At 33.1% G+C, this 19473-nt stretch overlaps 1 protein-coding gene and 1 non-coding gene across 2 annotated transcripts; both read left to right on the top strand.

Annotated features, from left to right (window-relative positions):
* Window positions 1-4520: 4520 nt before the first annotated feature.
* Window positions 4521-4627, top strand: LOC149491874 (small nucleolar RNA R71). Its single transcript, XR_016319243.1, has one exon. It is a non-coding gene; the product is annotated as a small nucleolar RNA R71 (small nucleolar RNA).
* Window positions 4628-17423: 12796 nt separating this feature from the next.
* LOC149491875 (putative leucine-rich repeat receptor-like serine/threonine-protein kinase At3g14840) lies at window positions 17424-19373 on the top strand. Its single transcript, XM_089716989.1, has 5 exons — window positions 17424-17758; window positions 17870-18026; window positions 18934-19005; window positions 19094-19162; window positions 19276-19373. The coding sequence occupies exons 1-5, from the start codon at window positions 17668-17670 to the stop codon at window positions 19349-19351; spliced, it is 465 nt and encodes a 154-aa protein (XP_089573115.1). The 5' UTR covers window positions 17424-17667; the 3' UTR covers window positions 19352-19373.
* The last annotated feature ends 100 nt before the right edge of the window (window positions 19374-19473 follow it).

The following is a 19473-nucleotide window of genomic DNA, read 5'->3' on the forward strand; positions in this document are numbered from 1 at the left end:
TATATACAAAATCAACCATAACTTAATATAATAAAAACAAATAAAATCGAAAAAAAAAATTGGAAAAATTAATCGCAAAATAAAACTAACCTCAGATTGTTTCGAAACAGAGTGACCGGAGTGCAAAGCGAGCGGGGCTGGCGGCGTCGGCGGGCTGGAACGGTGTCAGGAGGGGCCGGAGCGGCGCTACGGACGGAGGAGAGGAGAGGAGAAGGAGAAGAGAGAAAGAAGAAGAAAGAAAAAAGAGAGGGCCCGGCGTTTAAAGCCCTAATTTTTGCGACCGAAACATCGATCGCAAATTTTATAACCATCGGTCGCAATTTTTAATGAGCCGACGTCGTTTGACTAGGCTCAAAATTTGCGACCGATTTGCGACTAAATATATCGGTCGCAAAAAAATCGGTCGCAATGTAGTCTCCAATCGGTCTCAGAACTTTGCCTCATTTTGACGCGCGAAATATTGCGACAGAAAAACACTTAGTCGCACATCGGTCACAAAATCGGTCGCAAATCCGTAGTACACAGGTCGCAAATCATTAACCATTCTCGCGGGAATTTTCAGCGCCAAAATTTGCGACCGATTTATTATAAGTCCAAATCAGTCGCAAAATTGCGACCGAATTAAGTCGGTCGCAAAAATCGGTCGCAATTGAGCGTTTTTTTGTAGTGAAATGTATAGGAAATAACAAATTGACAATCAGCCCCTACTAGTTTTTCAACAACCACACACATAAAATTTGCCCCAATTTGATTGACTGTCGCCAAAGATCCGTTGCAGCTCCTTCACGAAACGATCGTCCATGGAGAGATCTTGTGAAGTAAATGACAATTGTTTATCGGCACCAAGAATTGAGATGGACAACGAATTGAAATGGGTGAAGAATCGTCTGAATATGGGTGTTGAATATTTTTTAAGCTGGAAAAGAAAAAAGAAAAAGAAGAAGATGAAGTGGTTTTGAAATCTTGACCATTGATTTACCATTACCATCACATTAAGGGTGAGAGATTGAGGTTTTGGGTCAAAAGATTTGAGAGAATGAAGCACAAGATTAAATGGAGGTTAAAAAACACAATTTTCATAAAGTCCAAGTTAGATTTGCTGACGTAGCTAATTTGGAATTCTTTTTGTCCACATCAGCTATCGCATGTAAAGAAAGTGGGTCCTATATTTACCTATTCATCACTTTTTCGATTTGCTAACTTAGCCGAAGACACCTAATTGTAAATTTTGAAAAATTTATGCACTCAATTGCTATTGTTTTCCAATCAGGCACCAAAATATAAAAGAATATAAAGTTGAGACACTAAAAATATAATTATGTCTAATATTTAAAAAATAAAACTAATCGTGTATATGTGTTTATCTATAAGTTGATTTGAAGAATTGTATTGATATTACAATTCTATTTAAAAATTGAGCTGAACTTATATAAATATAAATTTTTACTATAATTATTATTTAGCTATTGTAACGTTCATATAAATATGAAATCATATTTTAATATTATAAATTCTAGATAATATAAGAGGAGACTTACAATCAATACTTAATACCATATAAAATATTAATAAACTAGCGAAAAACTAGTACTTTTAAATTGCAAACTCTAAAGTTGAAAGTCAATTTGACCCACAACGGAACATTTTCTTTGAGCTTTCTGATATTAAAAGTGTTAGTGTAGTTAGCAGATTATATAAGTTGAGCTATCCCATGTGGAAACGATACAAAAGGTTACTGGTGTTTATAAATATTTAATATTATAATTTGAATAAAATAGATGGGGGAGAATATGGAGAGAAACCAAAATTTGACTATAAAATATTTAGAGTCAAAAAATTTGGTACTTGGCCTTGGGCCTAAAATAATTAAATTGTTAATATTTTTTAATATTATTATTATTATTATTATTATTAATTTTAAAATGTTATTTTATTATTATTTAAATTAGAAATTAATTAATTGATTAATACAAGTAACTGTTATTTTAAGTTACTAAATTTGAATAAAAGGAAACTGCTAGTGCCCGGCTATTCAAGTTCCATTATCAATATAAAATATTTGTTTAACTCATACGATTATTTCATTTTTCTCGTGTTAAATACTGCTTTGTAAAATCCTGGAGAAATAATGTAAACAAACCCAGAATACAAAATAATAAGGGCTTTAATTCCTTAAGAATAGTGAATACACTATCAATGCACTTTTCTTTTCCACGGACTATATCTTTTTATTTTCTAACAGCAAGACCGTCTCTTCATAATGGAAAAGTATGGGAAGTTGGGGGTACAAAGGATGATAAAATACATTTGATGGTCAGATTTTGTTGAAGACAACTCAATCTGCCATCGTTACCTTTTAAGCTTTGAATGTAAAGGGCACTCGAGATTTCATGTTGTTATCTTTGATCCATCAACTTTGAAATCAATTATCCAAACAATGATTTTGGAAATAAAAAAAAATGGAAAAGCAGAACCAAGAACTGATAAGATCATGGAAAAGGAGGAGGAAAAGGTGAATTTAAGAAACGAAAATGATAAGAGTAAGCTCAATATTATAACTTTACAATGAACTCGTTAATTCTTCTTTATGACATTTAACTTACAATATGATATAACTAAATATGCAGATGAAAATAAAAATGTGGAAGTGCAAGTTCATTGCAGTGAGCAGTGTTGTGGGTCCCGCTGACATGTGGGACCCACACAGTTTGAAAAAGAAAAAAAGAAAAACACGTTTTTTTTTATTTGTTCAAAGAAGGCTACGCCAACAATTGAAGATGGACGCGTTAATTGCGCGCAGTCGTTGGACGAGTTGATTAACGCATCCCCTTCTCCTATAAATAGTAGAAGTTTTCATCAACAAATTGTACAAAAAAAAAAAAAAAAAAAAGAATAGAAATACCTAGAGTGTATAGAATTTTAGGAAAGGGTTTCTTTCTCATCTATGATGCTTGGATTATTAATGTCTTCTTTATCTTTATAATGCAAAGTCTCTTTACACATTCATCAACAACATCAATCCTAAAACAACCATTATAATCCATGGGAAATTTACAAGATTTAAGAACATCAAAACAACCTCTTCTTGACCTACCCTCAAGGTTAATTTACCTTCATACACATCAATCAATGCTTGTGCAGTTGCAAGAAAGGGCCTTCCAAGGATTAAGGATCCTTCTCTATCTTCATCAATGTCAAGAATAACAAAGTCAACAGGAAAGATAAATTTACCTACCTTGACGAGCACATCTTCTACAATCCCTCTTGGATATTTGATGGATCGATCTGCCAACTGTAGAGACATCCTTGTTGGTTTTAGGTCTCCCATCCCTAGCATCTTAAAAACTTCATAAGACATAAGATTAATGCTAGCACCTAAATCTGCTAAAGCTTTTCAAAGTAAATATTTCCAATATTACAAGGGATAGAAAAACTTCCTAGATCTTTTAATTTTGGAGCTAATTTATTTTGAATGATTGCACTATACTCCTCTGTCAACATTACCATTCCTTGATCATCAATCTTCCTTTTCTTGCTCAGGATCTCTTTTAGAAACTTTGCACAGCTGGGCATTTGAGCAAGGGCTTCAGCAAAAGGGATGTTGATTTGAAGCTTTTTGAAGACATCAAGAAATTTAAGGAAACTCTTATCATCTTGTGTTTTCTTTAACCTTTGTGGGAAAGGAATAGGTGGAACATAGGGTTGTACTTCCTCTTCTTTTCTAGGTCAATGATGGGGACTTTTTTCTACTCTTCCTTCTCCTTCTCCATCCTGGGTGGATCCTTTAACTGTTTGCCACTCCTCAAGGTGATAGCTTGTACTTGTTCCTTAGGATTTTTTCAGTATTACTAGGCAATGTACCTTGGGGTCAGGAGGCCATTATGTTTGCAAACTGTCCTATTTGAATCTCCAAGTTCCTTATCGCAGCTTGTTTGATTTTGTTGTTTCCTCGGGTTTCGTTCATGAAGTCCATGTGCGATTTAGAGAGGGAAGTAAGGAGATCATCATGAGACTTTTCCTCTTGAGGTAGAAAACCTGGTGGTGCGTTAAAGGCGTTGTTTGGATTCCCATACGAAAGATTAAGGTGATTTCTCAACCTGTTATCATAAGAGTTAGAGTACGGGTAATTCTTCCTTCCTTGATTCATCACATAATTTACTTGCTCCAAAGTTTATGGATTTAAAGAATCTAACATGCATTCTCCAATCTCATGTTGTCCATTACACTTGTCACAAGCTTGCACAATAGAATTAACCGAGTTAGTAGTTAATAAGTCCAACTTCCTTACCATATTGTCTACCTTGGCATTGAGTGCAGTGATGACATCAATCTCATAAGCTCCTGCAGTTCTTCCTTTTAGAGTTGCTTTGATAATGGCTATTGCTTGCCATCTCTTCTATCAAGTCATATGCCTCATCAATTTCTTTTCTTTCAAAAGATCTACCTGCAGCTGCATCTAGAGTAATCTTAATGTTAGGAGTAATGCATTATAAAAGGTTTGTACCTGTAACCACTTAGGTAAGCTGTGATGTGGGCACTTTCTCAATAAGTCCTTGAATCTCTCCCAAGCTTCATACAAACTCTCTTGATCATGGTGGACAAAGGTCATTATCTCATTGCGCAGTTTATGGTCTTTGAAGATGGAAAGAATTTTGCTAAAAATTTTTGGGCTATCTTCTTATGTTGTAAAACTTCCAGCAGGGCATGATTGTAACCAGGATCGTGCTTTGTCCCTAAGAGTGAAAAGAAAGAGTCATTATTTTATGGCATCCTCAGAAACTCCATTTTGTTTGAAAGTATCGCAAATCTCCAGGAAATTAGTGATATGGGCATTAGGATCTTCACTAGGTAAACCTCCATATTTAATTGAGGAGGAAAGCATTTGGTTAATTGCAGGTTTAATTTCAAAATTGTTAGCTTCCACCCTAGGCAAGTGATACTCGAGGGTTCCATTGAGAGAAGGTGTTGTGTAATCTCGCAAGGTGCGGACATGGGGTTGAGGTCCATTCTGAGGGTTAACTTCATCGTCCATGTTTGCTTACTGTTCTGGTTTGTTCTCACATGCTCTTCTAGCAGCGTTGTTCCTACAATAAGTTTTTTCGATTTCTAGATCAAAGATCAAGGGTTCAGTTCTACTTTATTTCTTGGTATAAACACCTGAAATAATCTTCCAGAAAAATTAAATTAAATAAATAAAAAATAGAAACAAATATCTAAATTAATAATAGGATAATTAGTATTGATATAGGTAACGCCAATCCCCGACAACGGCGCCAAAAACTTGACAGTGATTTTCGCAAGTGTACAAAATCGCAACAAGTAATATAGAATGAGTAAAGTATCGTGTCCATAAGGATTGTATACCAAGTACCAAAATTATGTTAACCTACTATTATTTAAACAGCAATAATGGGAGTTATTTTAAGAAATTAAATTCAACAAGTAAAAGAGAATAAAAAGAAATCAAGCAAATCAATTTTGATTAAAAGAAATCAGGGTCTAAAGGCTACTAGGGATTTTGACTTCACTTAATTCTATCTAATTTATTTTATTAGTTCATGAATCAATTTTAATTGTTCAAGTAGGGGAAACAACCCTAAAATCACTAACAAGCTCTCCTGATGTATTATTGGCTATTTTAACTCGGTCTAATGACCTATCTTCCAATAGTGCAATCAAACATGGATTAAATCGTTATGTTTTATAGTTTGTTTGTGAATTCATAACTTAAGGTCATTAACTTATGAAAACCCCCCATGAGTCAAACCATATAGCTTCCGCATCAAGTTATTATTCTCATGTAATTTATTACTTTTTTTCATATCAAGAACCCTTCTCCTAATAGTGATTAACGAAATAAATCAATCCAGGGGAGAAACTCTGCCTGCAAGCATTAAGTTTAATAATAAATTATACTTTGAACAAAGAAAAACAAATCTAATATTATAAATTGGAAAAGAAATTAAGCTACATCAAATCCCTAGTATGAGAGTTTAGTTCGACATAGTAATTAAATAAAACTCAATAATACTTGATAAAAATTCCATAATCAATCAGAATAAAGAAAGAATAAAACAAGATTAAGAGTTTAGAGATAAAAACTAGTCAACAATTAATTCTGGACGGCTTCCTTGAATCTTGGCACAAATCTTGAACACTTGAAGTCTTGGAGAGAGAGAAGAACAGTATAACAAAAATTATCAAAGCTGGAGATGAACAGTATAACGAATGGCTCCTCTCTTTATATAGATTTCCTAGGAGAAAATCCGACTTCGTTTAGGAAATAGGGTCCTCGTTAAGTAAGAAATCTTTTTGGAAATAGGAAACTGGTTAGGCTTTGAATTTCTTCTCAATTAGGACTCTTCCATGCGCCTAAGTAGGATTAGAACTTGATTTGCACATCAAGAAAGTATTCAGGCGGGCCCATGTAAGTGATAGGGACTGGCTGGCGTTTCGACTCAAAACAGCACTTGATTTATAGCACGGGCGTGCTGTGAGGCACGGTCTGGGCATGTCGAAACTTGATTCTACGGAGGGTTCAGCACGGGCCGTGCTCAGGGGCAATCCTAGATAAGGATTTGTGGCACGGGCATGCCACATAGCACGGCTAGGCCGTGCTAGGCTCTGAGTCTCCATGATGAAATGCAACACGGGCCGTGCTTAGGCAAACGCGCCTTTGGGTTGATGTCCTCTTTTGGCACGGGCATGTCATATAGCACAGCTTGAGCGTGCTAGAGTCTGAGTCTCCACTTAATTTTCCTTGAATCTAGCACGGGTGTGCTGATGTGCACGGGCAGAGCGTGCTAGAGCCCGAGTGTTTGCTTTATTTGCTCTTTTATGTGTCAAAACCCTATAAATTTCCTTAAGATCAAGTGAATTATAATTCAAGAAAGCTTTACATAAAAACATAAATAAAACTAAAATAAAAACTAAATAAAGTAATTAAAAATACTAAAAATCCTAAAAAAACTATATTAAAATACTATAAAAATAACACTGTAGAAGGAGAAGACTTTATCAAGGGCAGGTAAAGAAATCCTCATCAAATCAGTGGCACAAGCTATTCCAAACTATATTATGAGCTGTTTTCTCTTCCCATTGGAGGTTTGCCGTAAAATTGAATCACTTGTTGCAAATTTTTGGTGGAGGCAGAAAGTTGATGAGAAAAAGATTCACTGGAGCTCATCTCATGGGACAAGCTTTGTTATGCAAAAGCAGGGGGTGGTGTTGGGTTTGGTGCTGTTCATATTTTTAATTTGGCTTTGCTGGCCAAGCAAGGATGGCGGCTTCTCAAATTTCCTATTTCGATGCTGGCTAGAATTTTGAAAGCGAGATACTACCCAACGTCTAACTTTTTGGAGTCGAGGAGGGGTTTTCAACCTAATTTCACATGGTTTAGTCTGGTTAATGTTAGGTGGATCATTGAGAAAGGGTGTCGATGGCGTGTGGGAAATGGAACAACTATTCGTATTTGGCATGACAAATGGCTTCCTAAGGGAGCTACACTCCAGTTTCAATCCTAAGTCACACAGCTACTGTAAGTGATCTTTTCGATTTGAGTCGCTTACATGGAATGATAATCTTGTTAGATCCATTTTTACTCAAAGTGAAGCTAGAACTATTGTTGTGATACCGTTGAGTTTATCTCGTCCTACTAATATTGTTATTTGGAATGAAACAAGGATGGACAGTATTCAATTCGGAGTGGGTACCTCCTTGTTATTTGGAAGCAGGGTATGCCAGCTAAGGTAAAACATTTTCTTTTCCGTGCTTATATAACCAGTTACCCGTTCTAAGAGAACTTAACAAAGGGGGGCTGGATTTTGATCCTGTCTATGTTATGTGTGGAGAAGGGCTTGAGGATGTCACTCATGTGTTTAAGGATTGTATGAAGGACAGACTTGTTTGGCTATAATGTCCATTGCGAATTCGAGTGGATCAATATCTGCAGGTGCTTTCTTTGACTGGTTTTAGGAGCTATCGCAACGTCTCTGTCAGGAACAAGTTCACATCTTTTCCATGGCCGCGTGGTCTCTTTGGCGAGCTCCCAACCTGCAGAAGTTTCAACAGAAAACTCTAAATGTTGAGGAAGTGGTTCAGTAGGGCTTGCAGTGTTTGTTCGATTTCAATCAGCTAATTTTGGCAATAGAAGTTCGAGTAACGAAGCAAGGACGGTTCTATGGGTCCCTCCTCCGGCACATAGTTTTAAGCTTAATGTTGATACCTCTTTTGGGTCTTCTCAAGGTTGTGGACTTGGCTCTGTGATTAGAGAATCGCAAGGTAGTGTGATGGCGTCTGGTTGCAAGCGTGAGCAACTGTTGTTGAGTGTTAACCAAGCGGAAGCAGAAGCAGCTATTTTCGGTTTACAAATGGCCCTTGAGTTAGGCTCTCTTTTATTTTGGAAATAGATGCACTATTCTTTGTGCAACATATTCAGCAGGATTTTCTACTAGAAACAGAGTATGGCACTCGTGTTCTCTCTTAAAGTCGGTGCTTTCCAATGCTTCTACATGGAGTTGTGTTCACACACATAGAGAAGGCAATGAGGTTGCTCATGCTTTATCTCGTTTATCATTGTCTATTTTAGATTTTTCTATTGGATTGAGGAAGTTCCTTCCTCTATTTCCCATCTTGTGTTGCAGGATTCTTCTAATTAATGCAGTTATTTATTCCTAAAAAAAAGCTATTATTTTGTAAATTATCATTTTTTTTTGAAAAAAAAGATATAGTGTACAAAATATTATAAAATTTGACAATCAGACCTATTATTTTGTAAATCACTAACTTTTTTTCTTTTAAAAAATTATCTTTTACAAAATATTTGAAATTGTTATAAAATAATAGCAACTGGAGTTGTTTTGTAATCAACCATTCTACAAAAAAATGCCACTTCTTCACAAATTATTAGGAAATATTGTAAAATATTGGTAACTTAAAGCTATTATTTTCTAATCCAACAACTAAAAAAAAAAGTCCATTTCTTATAAATTCTTAAAAAGAATTATAAAATATTGATAATCAGAGCTATTATTTTGTAATTTAGCAATTTTAAAAACAACTTTTTTCACAAATTATAAAAATGTATTGTAAAATATTAACTATTCGAGTTATCAGAGAAACTTAGAAAAATATAAATTATAAGACATATACAAAATATTAAAAATTGGAGCCAGTATTTAGCGCTCAGTGATAAAGGAGGTAGGGGTGCAGAGGACAGCTAGGAGGTTTGCCTAAACAGCCTTATAATTGACTTCACGTCACATCATTATAGAAAATTCACAAAACAAACATGCCTACATCACAGTTAGTTGTGGTTAATATCGTGCAAAGACTTTTCAAGCAAATATCTCAATAACTAAGTCAAGTCAATGCTATTTACTACAGTAGGAGAGGCTTGCTCTTAATTTCGTAGTCACCCACACAATTAATGTAGATGGGATATCCTTTTCATTGTATTATTTGGTTGATTCGCTGTTTCTAGTTAATGTTGGACAGTACTGCATGACGGTAAAAGAGCTGAGGTTTAATGAATTGGAATTCAAATAGTTTAAAAAATAGCTAAACTCGAGCTTGCTTCAGACTTGATTCAATAACTATAAATGAACTCAGCTCGAAATCTATAAAATTAAAGTGATGTAATTTTGATTTAAGCTTGATTAATCTTGAATTATGGAGAACTTGAGTCCATGCATAGGAGCCAAAAGGATTTTAACTCTTTGGGTTTCGAGGCCTTCTAACTCTTTGGGATTGATCTACCATTGGCTGGTTTGCAAGCTAATAAACTGAGCTCCAGTTTGAAAAGCTTAGCAAACGAGTCTGAGGGAGTTTTTATTACGCCGATACTTGAGCTACTCTCGATTAATTTGGCTCATTTACAATATGTCAAATTACATGTATAGACGAGTCAAGTCAGTATCCTAAAATATTAAGTAGGTCCAAAATCATCTCCTCTTGTAAAAATTCTTTAATTTAAGCTTGCATTTTATATATATATATATATATATATATATATATATATATATATATATATATATATGCTCACATAATATAATATAACAAATAACAATTAGTTGACTTTTTTTTATTCATTGGAAGGTCCAATGGCTTGAAAGAACATTGTTGGCTATACGATAAGAGACAATCTCTCTTTTACTCACCAAATTGACCAAAACTTTTTGGTTTAAAGGTATAGAATTTGAGACCTTTTACTTCCTATTTAAGCAGGAAGATCAACCAGAGCATATCTAGTCGGCAAGTTGTTGACTATTATTTGATAATCGTTTTCTTTTTCCTTTTTTCTTTTTTAAATCTGGTAAAAGACTACATACTTTTAATACTTGAATGCAACATTACATCTCGCTCTCTCTCTCTCTTCTTTTTTTTTTTTTTTTTTTTTTTTTTTTATATTACCACGAGTACTCCACGAGGTATTATATCCCTCTTTTCTTGTAAGTATTGATAAAACTCTTCATTAGACGATCTTAGATTAGAGGGTAGAACTGACTCCTAACACCCTTAAAGAATGCAAGAGAAGTTATTGCCAAATAGGATGCTGACTTCTTTCTTTTTCTTCTTAAAATAGACTTTTGTCCCAATCTCTAAAGCTTACAAACCCATTTTTCTCTTCCCTTCTACATACTCTTACAAAAAAAAAAAAAAGAAACCATTTAAGATTGCTAAATATACAAGAGGAATACCATTTCTCTTGATTTTATATTCTCCATTTATTAGAATAATACTTGAGCCTTGTACATGTTAATATGTTGAGCACGAAGCCTAAGAACCAAGTCATTATGCAAAGTAATTGGAATTAAGGAATTTTTTGTTTTTATTCATTGAGAGGTCAAATGAGTCGGAATAGCATTGTGAGACACAATGATAAGGTATACATCTCCTTTACGCTTACCAAATTAATGGAAAATCCTTGTGGTCGAGAGGTCTCAAATCCGAGATTTTTCACTCCCCACTCTTATTGTTTTTTTTTTTTTTTTGACTGAGAGAATTAAAAAATTTTAATTTTGTTATAGTTTGATTATTTATAAGGTTAGGTTGCACTGTGGTAGTATGCACATATCAACAAGTTGCATAATTAGCATATGACCCTAAGGATGATTATGCAAAATGGTAAATACTTGCCTATAGTGGTTTATATCCATATATCATGTAATCAGGCAATAGGTAATTGTTATTTGAAAAAACGATAACCTTTTATTATCGTACATGAAATAAGGTTGAAATTCACTCTTAACAAAATATGGTATTAGTATAGATGTAATTGTCCATATTGAACATATTTTGATGGAGCTACTCAAATAACAAGCTTTTTTTTTTTATTTTTTATTTTATTTTTATGCAATGTGCTGTGATTTGTCCTACAACAATGTCACAAGTCAAAGCACATGTCAAGAACGGAACATGTAGGAAACTTCAGTCTCATTTCTCTCTCTCTCTCTCTCTCTCTCGCACGCGCACATGGTATCTAAATGATCAAATTTCTTGTTGCTTTCCAGAGAAACTTATTTACAAACTCTTTAATGGGCAATGTATCGTAAGTTTGTTATACTTTTCCACTTTTTTGAGGATTTGAATCATATATATGCTTATATATTCATTTACTATTGCGTTTACCCAAAAGTAAGTAAAAGTTTTGTTTAAATTATTATTTAGAGCCTAGAATTAGGCTTGGGCTTATGGTTAGGTCCAACTATTACTAAAATAAGTAGAAATGGCGGTTGCCCATAAGCCACAACACTCATATGCCCTTTAAAATTTTAATTTCCAACATTGTTTGGGAAACAAACAAAGTTAATGCATTGGACAAATAGAATCATATTCTCTTACTAATTTCAATACCATAAAATATTACTTTTATTTGACTATGTGTTGTTAGATTTTGTGCTACCTTTCTATTCTTTTCATATAAATTGTGGAGGGAGAGAAGCTACTATCAATGGAACCTTATATGAAGACGATATAGATAGAGCTGGACCTTCAAGATTCTATCAAATACAACTAATTGGGCATTTAGCAATACTGGTAATTTCATGGATGATTCTACCAATGCAAATTCCTACATCGCCACAAACACAACAAAGCTCGTCGCTGGCACTTCTGCATTATACATGACTGCACGCATTTCTCCAATCTCTCTCACTTATTATGGTTTCTGCATGCGAAATGGGAACTACACTATTGGTCTCCACTTTGCTTAGATAATGTTTACTAATGACAATACATATAGTAGGCTCGGAAGGCGCATTTTTGATATTTACATTCAGGTATGTAGCTTATCAATTTAATATAATGTCTCGATGGAATAGCAAAGCATTAAGGATGGATAATTAGGTATGGAAGGCACATCTTGGATAAGAAATTTCATTGCTATTAGTAACTCTATTTCTCGATGGAATATTACAAATTGGCTATGAACTAATCTGTAATAATTTTCGATTGCCTTGAAGTGTAATTTTCATCTAAAATAGTTGATATCATAATTATTTTACCTTTGACAGGGAAAGCTTATGCAAAAGGATTTTAATATTAAGGAGGAAGCTGGTGGGGCTGGTAAGGCAATTGTCAAAAATTTTACCACCATTGTTACAAGTCAAACATTGGGGATACGCCTTTATTGGAATGGAAAAGGGACGACTGGCATTCCGACTACAGGAGTGTATGGTCCTCTTATGTCTGCCATCTATGTCATTCCAAGTGAGTTAATGACCTTTTTAAGCTTCCACTTCTAGTGTAAACCATTGTTAAAGTTAGAGTTTTAACATTACTTTTCTTTTTCATGCTTTCCTGAATTGAAAAATCTTTTTAATATTCTTTCCACATGCAGATTTTGTACCCCCTTCGGAAGGTATTTCTGCAGGCACTATGGTTGGTATTGTGGTTGCTGTAGTAGTGTGCCTTTTCAACTTAGTATGTTATCTTGTTATCTTACAGTAATGGAATGTGACTTTGATTTTAATTTTATGTATGTTTAATGAGAATATGAACTTTAGGAACCTAATAAAATATTATCATGAAACATCATTTTAAAATATCCATTAGTTACATATAATAAAACATTCTCAAAGTACTGTAAATAGTGGTACACATATATGCAAAATATGAAGTCAATGATGTCCTCATGTACCGTAAGTTGGATGCCTTTTCTGATTTGGTCCCTATAATCGTGCAAACCAGCCCCCAACTCCATGTTTTCATTGTTCATAAGCATGTGAGTTAGGCCAAGTAAAATCATGGAACTTTCTTAAAAATACACCAAATTTCAATGATAAATATTTGCATTCAAATAACTTCGAAGTTAATCCTTATTAAAAAATGCGAAAAAGAATACTTTTCAACTTATTTATTAAAAAACTAAGCACTTTAAATAAAATATCTTTTATATGAAGGTCATAAAATTTATTTGTTTCAAATTCAATAGTCAATGAAATTCACATCAAATTCCTTGAATTCTTATTTGATTTTTAGAAATTATTTAATAAATACGAGTATCCTTAACATTTAGGTTTATTTGAAATGCATCCTTTAAAATATTATTTATTCAATAATTTCACTGCATAAAAAAATGGCGTGGATTTTGGGTAGTTTTAGAATTTAATTAAATTTTTTTAATTTTCTTATTATTATTTGTTAGTCAACAAATTGGTCAACAACTTCTCCAGGAAGTTGATTTGGGTTTACTTAGTTTTGGGTTTTGGTTATTTGGGTTTTATTTGATTTGCATAAATCAAACCAATTTGAATATTGTATAATAATTTAATTCGCAAAATAAACTTATACGTGGCATTTAGAATTAAATTTAATTTGATCTTTTGAAAATAAAATTTTAGGTTGTTTCACATAGCCACCCACTTGTTTATATTTATAAGATACTCCATAATAATTGCAAATTACATCATAAAATTGTCTTTTTTAAATTTCTTCATGAAATAAATTGTTAATATGTCAGAATTTTGTCTTGGTGATCGAACAAACTGTGTACCTTGATCATACCCTTGTTATGAGTTGTTTTCATAATTAAATTCGGATTCTTGAGTTTGAACATCCATATTTTCATTTGGATATTCCTCAAAATCGAATTGATTGGGAGTGAAGTCAAACATATCGTTCATATGCATAGATGAAACTAGATTTTGTGTCTCTCCAACATTTCTCTTGCCTTTTGCGAACTTAAATTTCCGCTACTTGCCATTATAGAGTATACTTGAAAAATTGAGTATGAAAAAATTAGAGGGAATAATTAGAGATTGGAGATATTATTGAAATAATTTGAAAATTTTCAAGGAGATTAATTAGAGATTGGAGAAATTGTTCGGCAATAATTTGGATAGTAATTATAAATTGGAGAGCTTAGAGAGTAGAGAGAAATAACTTGGTGTGAGGATGAATGAAAATAATGGGGTAGTTATAGTAAATCCAAAAAATCTAACTTCTACAAATACCCTTAAAACTAGTTGATATATTGCCACTTATAGTTCTTTTGAAGGTTAATTTGAGGATTCTGATAAAAATTTTTTAAAAAATTAAAAAAAAAGTGTTAAAACCGATTGGAACCGTCAGCTCGAACAACCAACTTTAATCAGTTGAACCACTGGTTCTAGCCATTATAAATCAGAATTCAAATTTTTTGGAACCGTCAGTTTGAACCATTGGAACGGCCGATTCTAACCGGTAGTCAAAACCTTCGATTCTAGCTAATTCTCAGAACTGCTAATTCACACTTTTAAAAAACTTAGAACCAGAACCGGACCGCAACTCTTCGGTTATAGTTCCGATTCTGATCAGTTCTAGTTCCGCAAAGTTTCAATTTTGGTTCCAACCGGTTTCGAATCGACGGTTCCGATTCCAAAAATCGGATTTTGGCCACCCTTATATATGCCTTTTTCAACGGTGAAAAATCCTTTTGTTTTAAATCGACTGAAAATTTAGTCACTATTTAGCTTTTTTTGTGGTGCAACTAAAACACCGGAACCATCAACAATTGCAAAATAGCAAAGCAAATTATTCCACATGTTTAGTGATATCCAAATTATTATATACCTAATTGCATTTTACATCTGTTTCACAAACAAAGAGAATCCTTTACCCAAATTATTACTGTGCGGATTATCCTTCGAAAATTGCCAGCAGCTAAGCTTCTGGTACCCATGTTCTGGATGGGCCTCCTCAAGGATTGGACAGTTGGCTTCTTCATGATTTAGTGGGAGTTACCTACACTAGGTTGTGTGTTTCTTCTTAGAGCCTAGTGCTCTCTTTTATTACCAAAAAGAAAGAAGAGAATCCTTTAATCTAATTTATGACGAAAATAAAAAAATGCCATTAACCTGCTTACATGATCTAAATATGGTAGCTCAGAAATGTGTAGAGTAGGAGATAAGCAGCTGAGGGTAGAGAAAGAGAGAGAGAGAGAGTTAGGGCTATGAATTTTTGGATAATAGGAACAAAAGATAATTTTGTCAATAATAATTTAGATGGTTCAATTTTATGGAATTTATTTGAAAATTCCTCCAATTTTTTTATAAAATTTGAGTTATTTATATCCAATCTTAGAGGTTTCAATTCATAAATTGAAATATGCATTTCTTTTTATTCCAAACATAAAATTTTGAACGTCCAAAAGAATTCTATAAATTTTATGGGATTCATTTATTCCAAACGGATTATTAGCCTATCAAAATAATATGTTGGACCATATACAAAACCACAAAGAAAGAGCATACAATGAGGCAATATGGTCCCCATCATTAAAAATAAAGACTTATAATTGATATCTTTATGACATAGCACCACCAAACCCGCAGCAACACATACTAAGAAAATACCACGTTCTCCAAATAAAAAATGCAGCACAAATAAGCGTTTAGATTTCAATTAAAAAGAGTGCAATTTACTAATTTGAGATTTAGATTTACTTTGCTTTAGGGAATGGAAGAAAATAATTAGGGATTTAGGGTTCTTTTATTTAGTTAGTTTAAGATAAGAGTATCGATAAATGAAGTTGGGGTTTAGGGTTTTTTTCTTTTTAAGAAGAAAACTGCAACGTTTTTTTCTTCTCATTTATTAAAATACACACACACACACACACACACACCACACACATATATATATATATATATATATATATAAGTCAATGCTATCCTTTTTCACTTTCTATTATATAAGTCAATGCTATCCTTTTTCACTTTCTATTATTTTGCAAAGACTTTGCAAAGACTCTTAATTACGTAGTTACCCACACAATTAGTTGTAGGTGGGATATCCTTTTCACTTTCTATTATTTTGTTTTGATTGGTTGTTATCTAGTTAATGTTAGACAGTGTTGCATGGTGGTGAGAGTTAGAGTTCGGCTAATTTAAAAAATAGCTAAACTTGAGCTTGCTTCAGACTTGATTCAATAACTATAAATAAACTCGGCTCGAAATCTATAAAACTAAAGTAATGTAATTTTGATGTAAGCTTAATTAATCTTGACTTATTGAGAACTTGACTCCATAAAGCTAGCTTAAGAGGTGAACATGCATAGGTGCCAAAAGGATTTTAACTCTTTGGGTTTCGAGGCCTTCTAACTCTTTGGGACTGATTCACCATTGGCTAGCTCGCAAGCTAATAAACCAAGCTCCAGTTTAGAAAGCTTAACAAACGAGTTTGAGGGAGTTTTTATTGTGCTGATACTTGAGCTAGTCTCGATTAATTTAGCTCATTTACAATCTGTCAAATTACATCTGAATGTATATATGACGGGTCAAATCATTACCCAAAAATATTAGGTAGCGCGCCATCCCTATGCATGCCTTAATCAGAAGATTTTTGTTTTTTTGAGGGTTCTTAATCAGAAGATTTTGAAATTTATTTTCTGGTAAATTTCATCTCCTTTATGTATTTTCAATAAAAAATTAGAAGAAATCCTATTCTTGTAAAAATTCTTTAAGTTAAGCTTGCATTCCAATTATCTTACATATATATATATATATATAATATATATGCTAGATGATATAATATAACAAATAACAAGTAGTTGATTTTATTTTTTTATCCATTGGGAGATTCAATGGGTTGAAAGAACATGTAGGCTACACAACAAAGGGCAATCTCCCTTTTACTCATCAAATTAGTGAAAGCTTTTTGGTATAGAGGTATAAAACTTGAGACCTTTCACTTCATACATATGCAGAAAGATCAACTAGAGGATACTTGGTCGACAAGTTGTTGACTACTTCTTCACAATCATTTTTCCTTTTTCTTTTTTTTTTTTTCTTTTAATCTGGTAAAAGACTAAATAAGCTTAATGCTTGAATGCAACATTGCATCTCTCTCTTTTTTTTTTTTTTAAATATTACCACAAGTACTCTCAAGTGTGCCTTAATTACCACTAACCGCTCCACGAGGTATTATATACTTTTTTTCTTGTAAGTATTGATAAAACTCTTCATTAAACGATCTTAGATTAGATAGTAGAACTCACTCCCAACACCCTTAAAGAATGCAATAGAAGTTATTGTCAAAAGGGTTGCTGACTTCTTCTTCCTTTTTCTTCTTGAAATAGACTTTTGTCCCAATCTCTAAAGCTTACCAATTCCCATTTTCTCTTCCCCTCTCCATACTCTCACACACAATAAATAGAAGCCATCTAAGATTGCTAAATATACATCGAAAAAAATGTTGTTCTTTAGACTACTTGTTGCTTCTGTTACCATCTTTTGCTTCACAAGTTTAGTTCTTGAAGCTGCTGAATTGCCAAATGATGAAGGTCTAATATTGCAAACCACATGCATATATAAACCATAATCTTGATTTTGAACCTTCTCTGATTTCCTTAACTCTTTTTTTCTTTTCTTGATTATATACGTATATCTTGCAGTGGAAGGCCTTCGTGAAATAGGGAAGACACTAGGGAAGAAAGACTGGAACATTAACGTTGATTCATGCTCCAACAAATCAGGATGGGGGAAACCAGAACCCATACAAGATAATAACATAACTTGTGATTGTGGCACCATCTGCCATGTTACGTTCATGTATGTCTCTGTCCCTCTAGCCAAGAAATAATCATAATACTGTATTTTTTTTTTTACTTATTCATTGGAGAAAGATTTTAACTAATTAAGGAAGAAAAGTTCAGAAATTTTTTTAAGTTATATGTGTATATATTAGAGAGCAACAGTTTTTGGAAATAACTAAAAAATATTTGTTTCTTCTTTTTTTTTTTAACCTTATGTATAGATTTTTTTTTTTGAAATATATATATAGATAGATAGATATTGTTTTAAAATATTTTGATCAAACAAATTTTTTTTTTTGATCAAACAAAAACTTATAAAATATTTTTTCCAAGGAGAATATAAATTAAGTGTTTTCTCCCTTATATATAATATTAAAATAAAAGGCTTACAAAATTCTGGAAACAGGGACCATGGCCTCTCCAGTTTCTTAAAGCAAAACCCACTTTGCTTTCTTAATAATCCCATTTTTCTAGGACTATTTGAGTAACTTAATTTGTAGTGCCCATTTAGCATCATATCATGGGTATTTTTTATTTTTTGAAAATTATACTGCTCAATTATTATTAATATCAGACAGCAGTATATCATGAATAATAGCTAGAGGCATCTGCTGCCAGTCCATCAAACGAGGCATAGAGTTAGTGGCCCTAGCTAATACATGGGCTATTTGATTCGTTGATTTTTCACAAAAGAAAAGAATAATGACATAAAGTCTCTGGCATTGGTTAGTAGTAAATTTTGAATGGAAAAATATATTAATTCATTGAATGCAGTTTGTTATAATATAAATTTTCTTGGATTATAGCTGAATTTTATAGAAAATGAATATTCAAATATTATTTACTGATAATAAATTGTAATTATCATTTAGAGTTATTGTTTGGACATTAGCTTTATAATTACAATTTCTCTGGAAGCACAGATCTCTAAAGTCCCAAAATCTCCAAGGTATGCTTCCAACAGATTTGAGCAAGTTGCCCTACCTCAAGGGAATGTAAGTAGCAAAAAAGTTACTTTTCACTCATATTTTTGCAGTAACTGACTCAACAATAACTTACGGCTGTTGTTTCTGCTTCATGAAGTGACCTTACTCGAAACTACCTTAACGGTACAATCCCTTCAACATGGGGCTCCACACGACTCGAAGTAATGTATGTTAATTATCTTAATAGATTATCGAGGGAAAATGGTTATAATATAATTTAATTTTCTCTATCCTTTTCATTTCGGATTGGAACTGAAAGTGAAAAATGGATGGTTGCAGCTCTCTTGGGGGAAACAGATTGACAGGACCAATTCCAAAAGAAATTGGAAACATCAGTACTCTGAGAGAATTGTAAGATGAGATTATGCTCATCGATCATGTTTATATGCCTCTTTTAAATAAAGCTAAATAATATATGATGCTTACAAGGTGTTTCCCATTGATGATTAAATACACAGTGTGGTTGGAAACAATCAA

Source organism: Jatropha curcas, unplaced genomic scaffold, assembly GCF_041381405.1.
Source record: "Jatropha curcas cultivar XTBG-Jc1 unplaced genomic scaffold, XTBG_Jcur_1.0 HiC_scaffold_287_pilon, whole genome shotgun sequence".
Taxonomy (NCBI): domain Eukaryota; kingdom Viridiplantae; phylum Streptophyta; class Magnoliopsida; order Malpighiales; family Euphorbiaceae; genus Jatropha; species Jatropha curcas.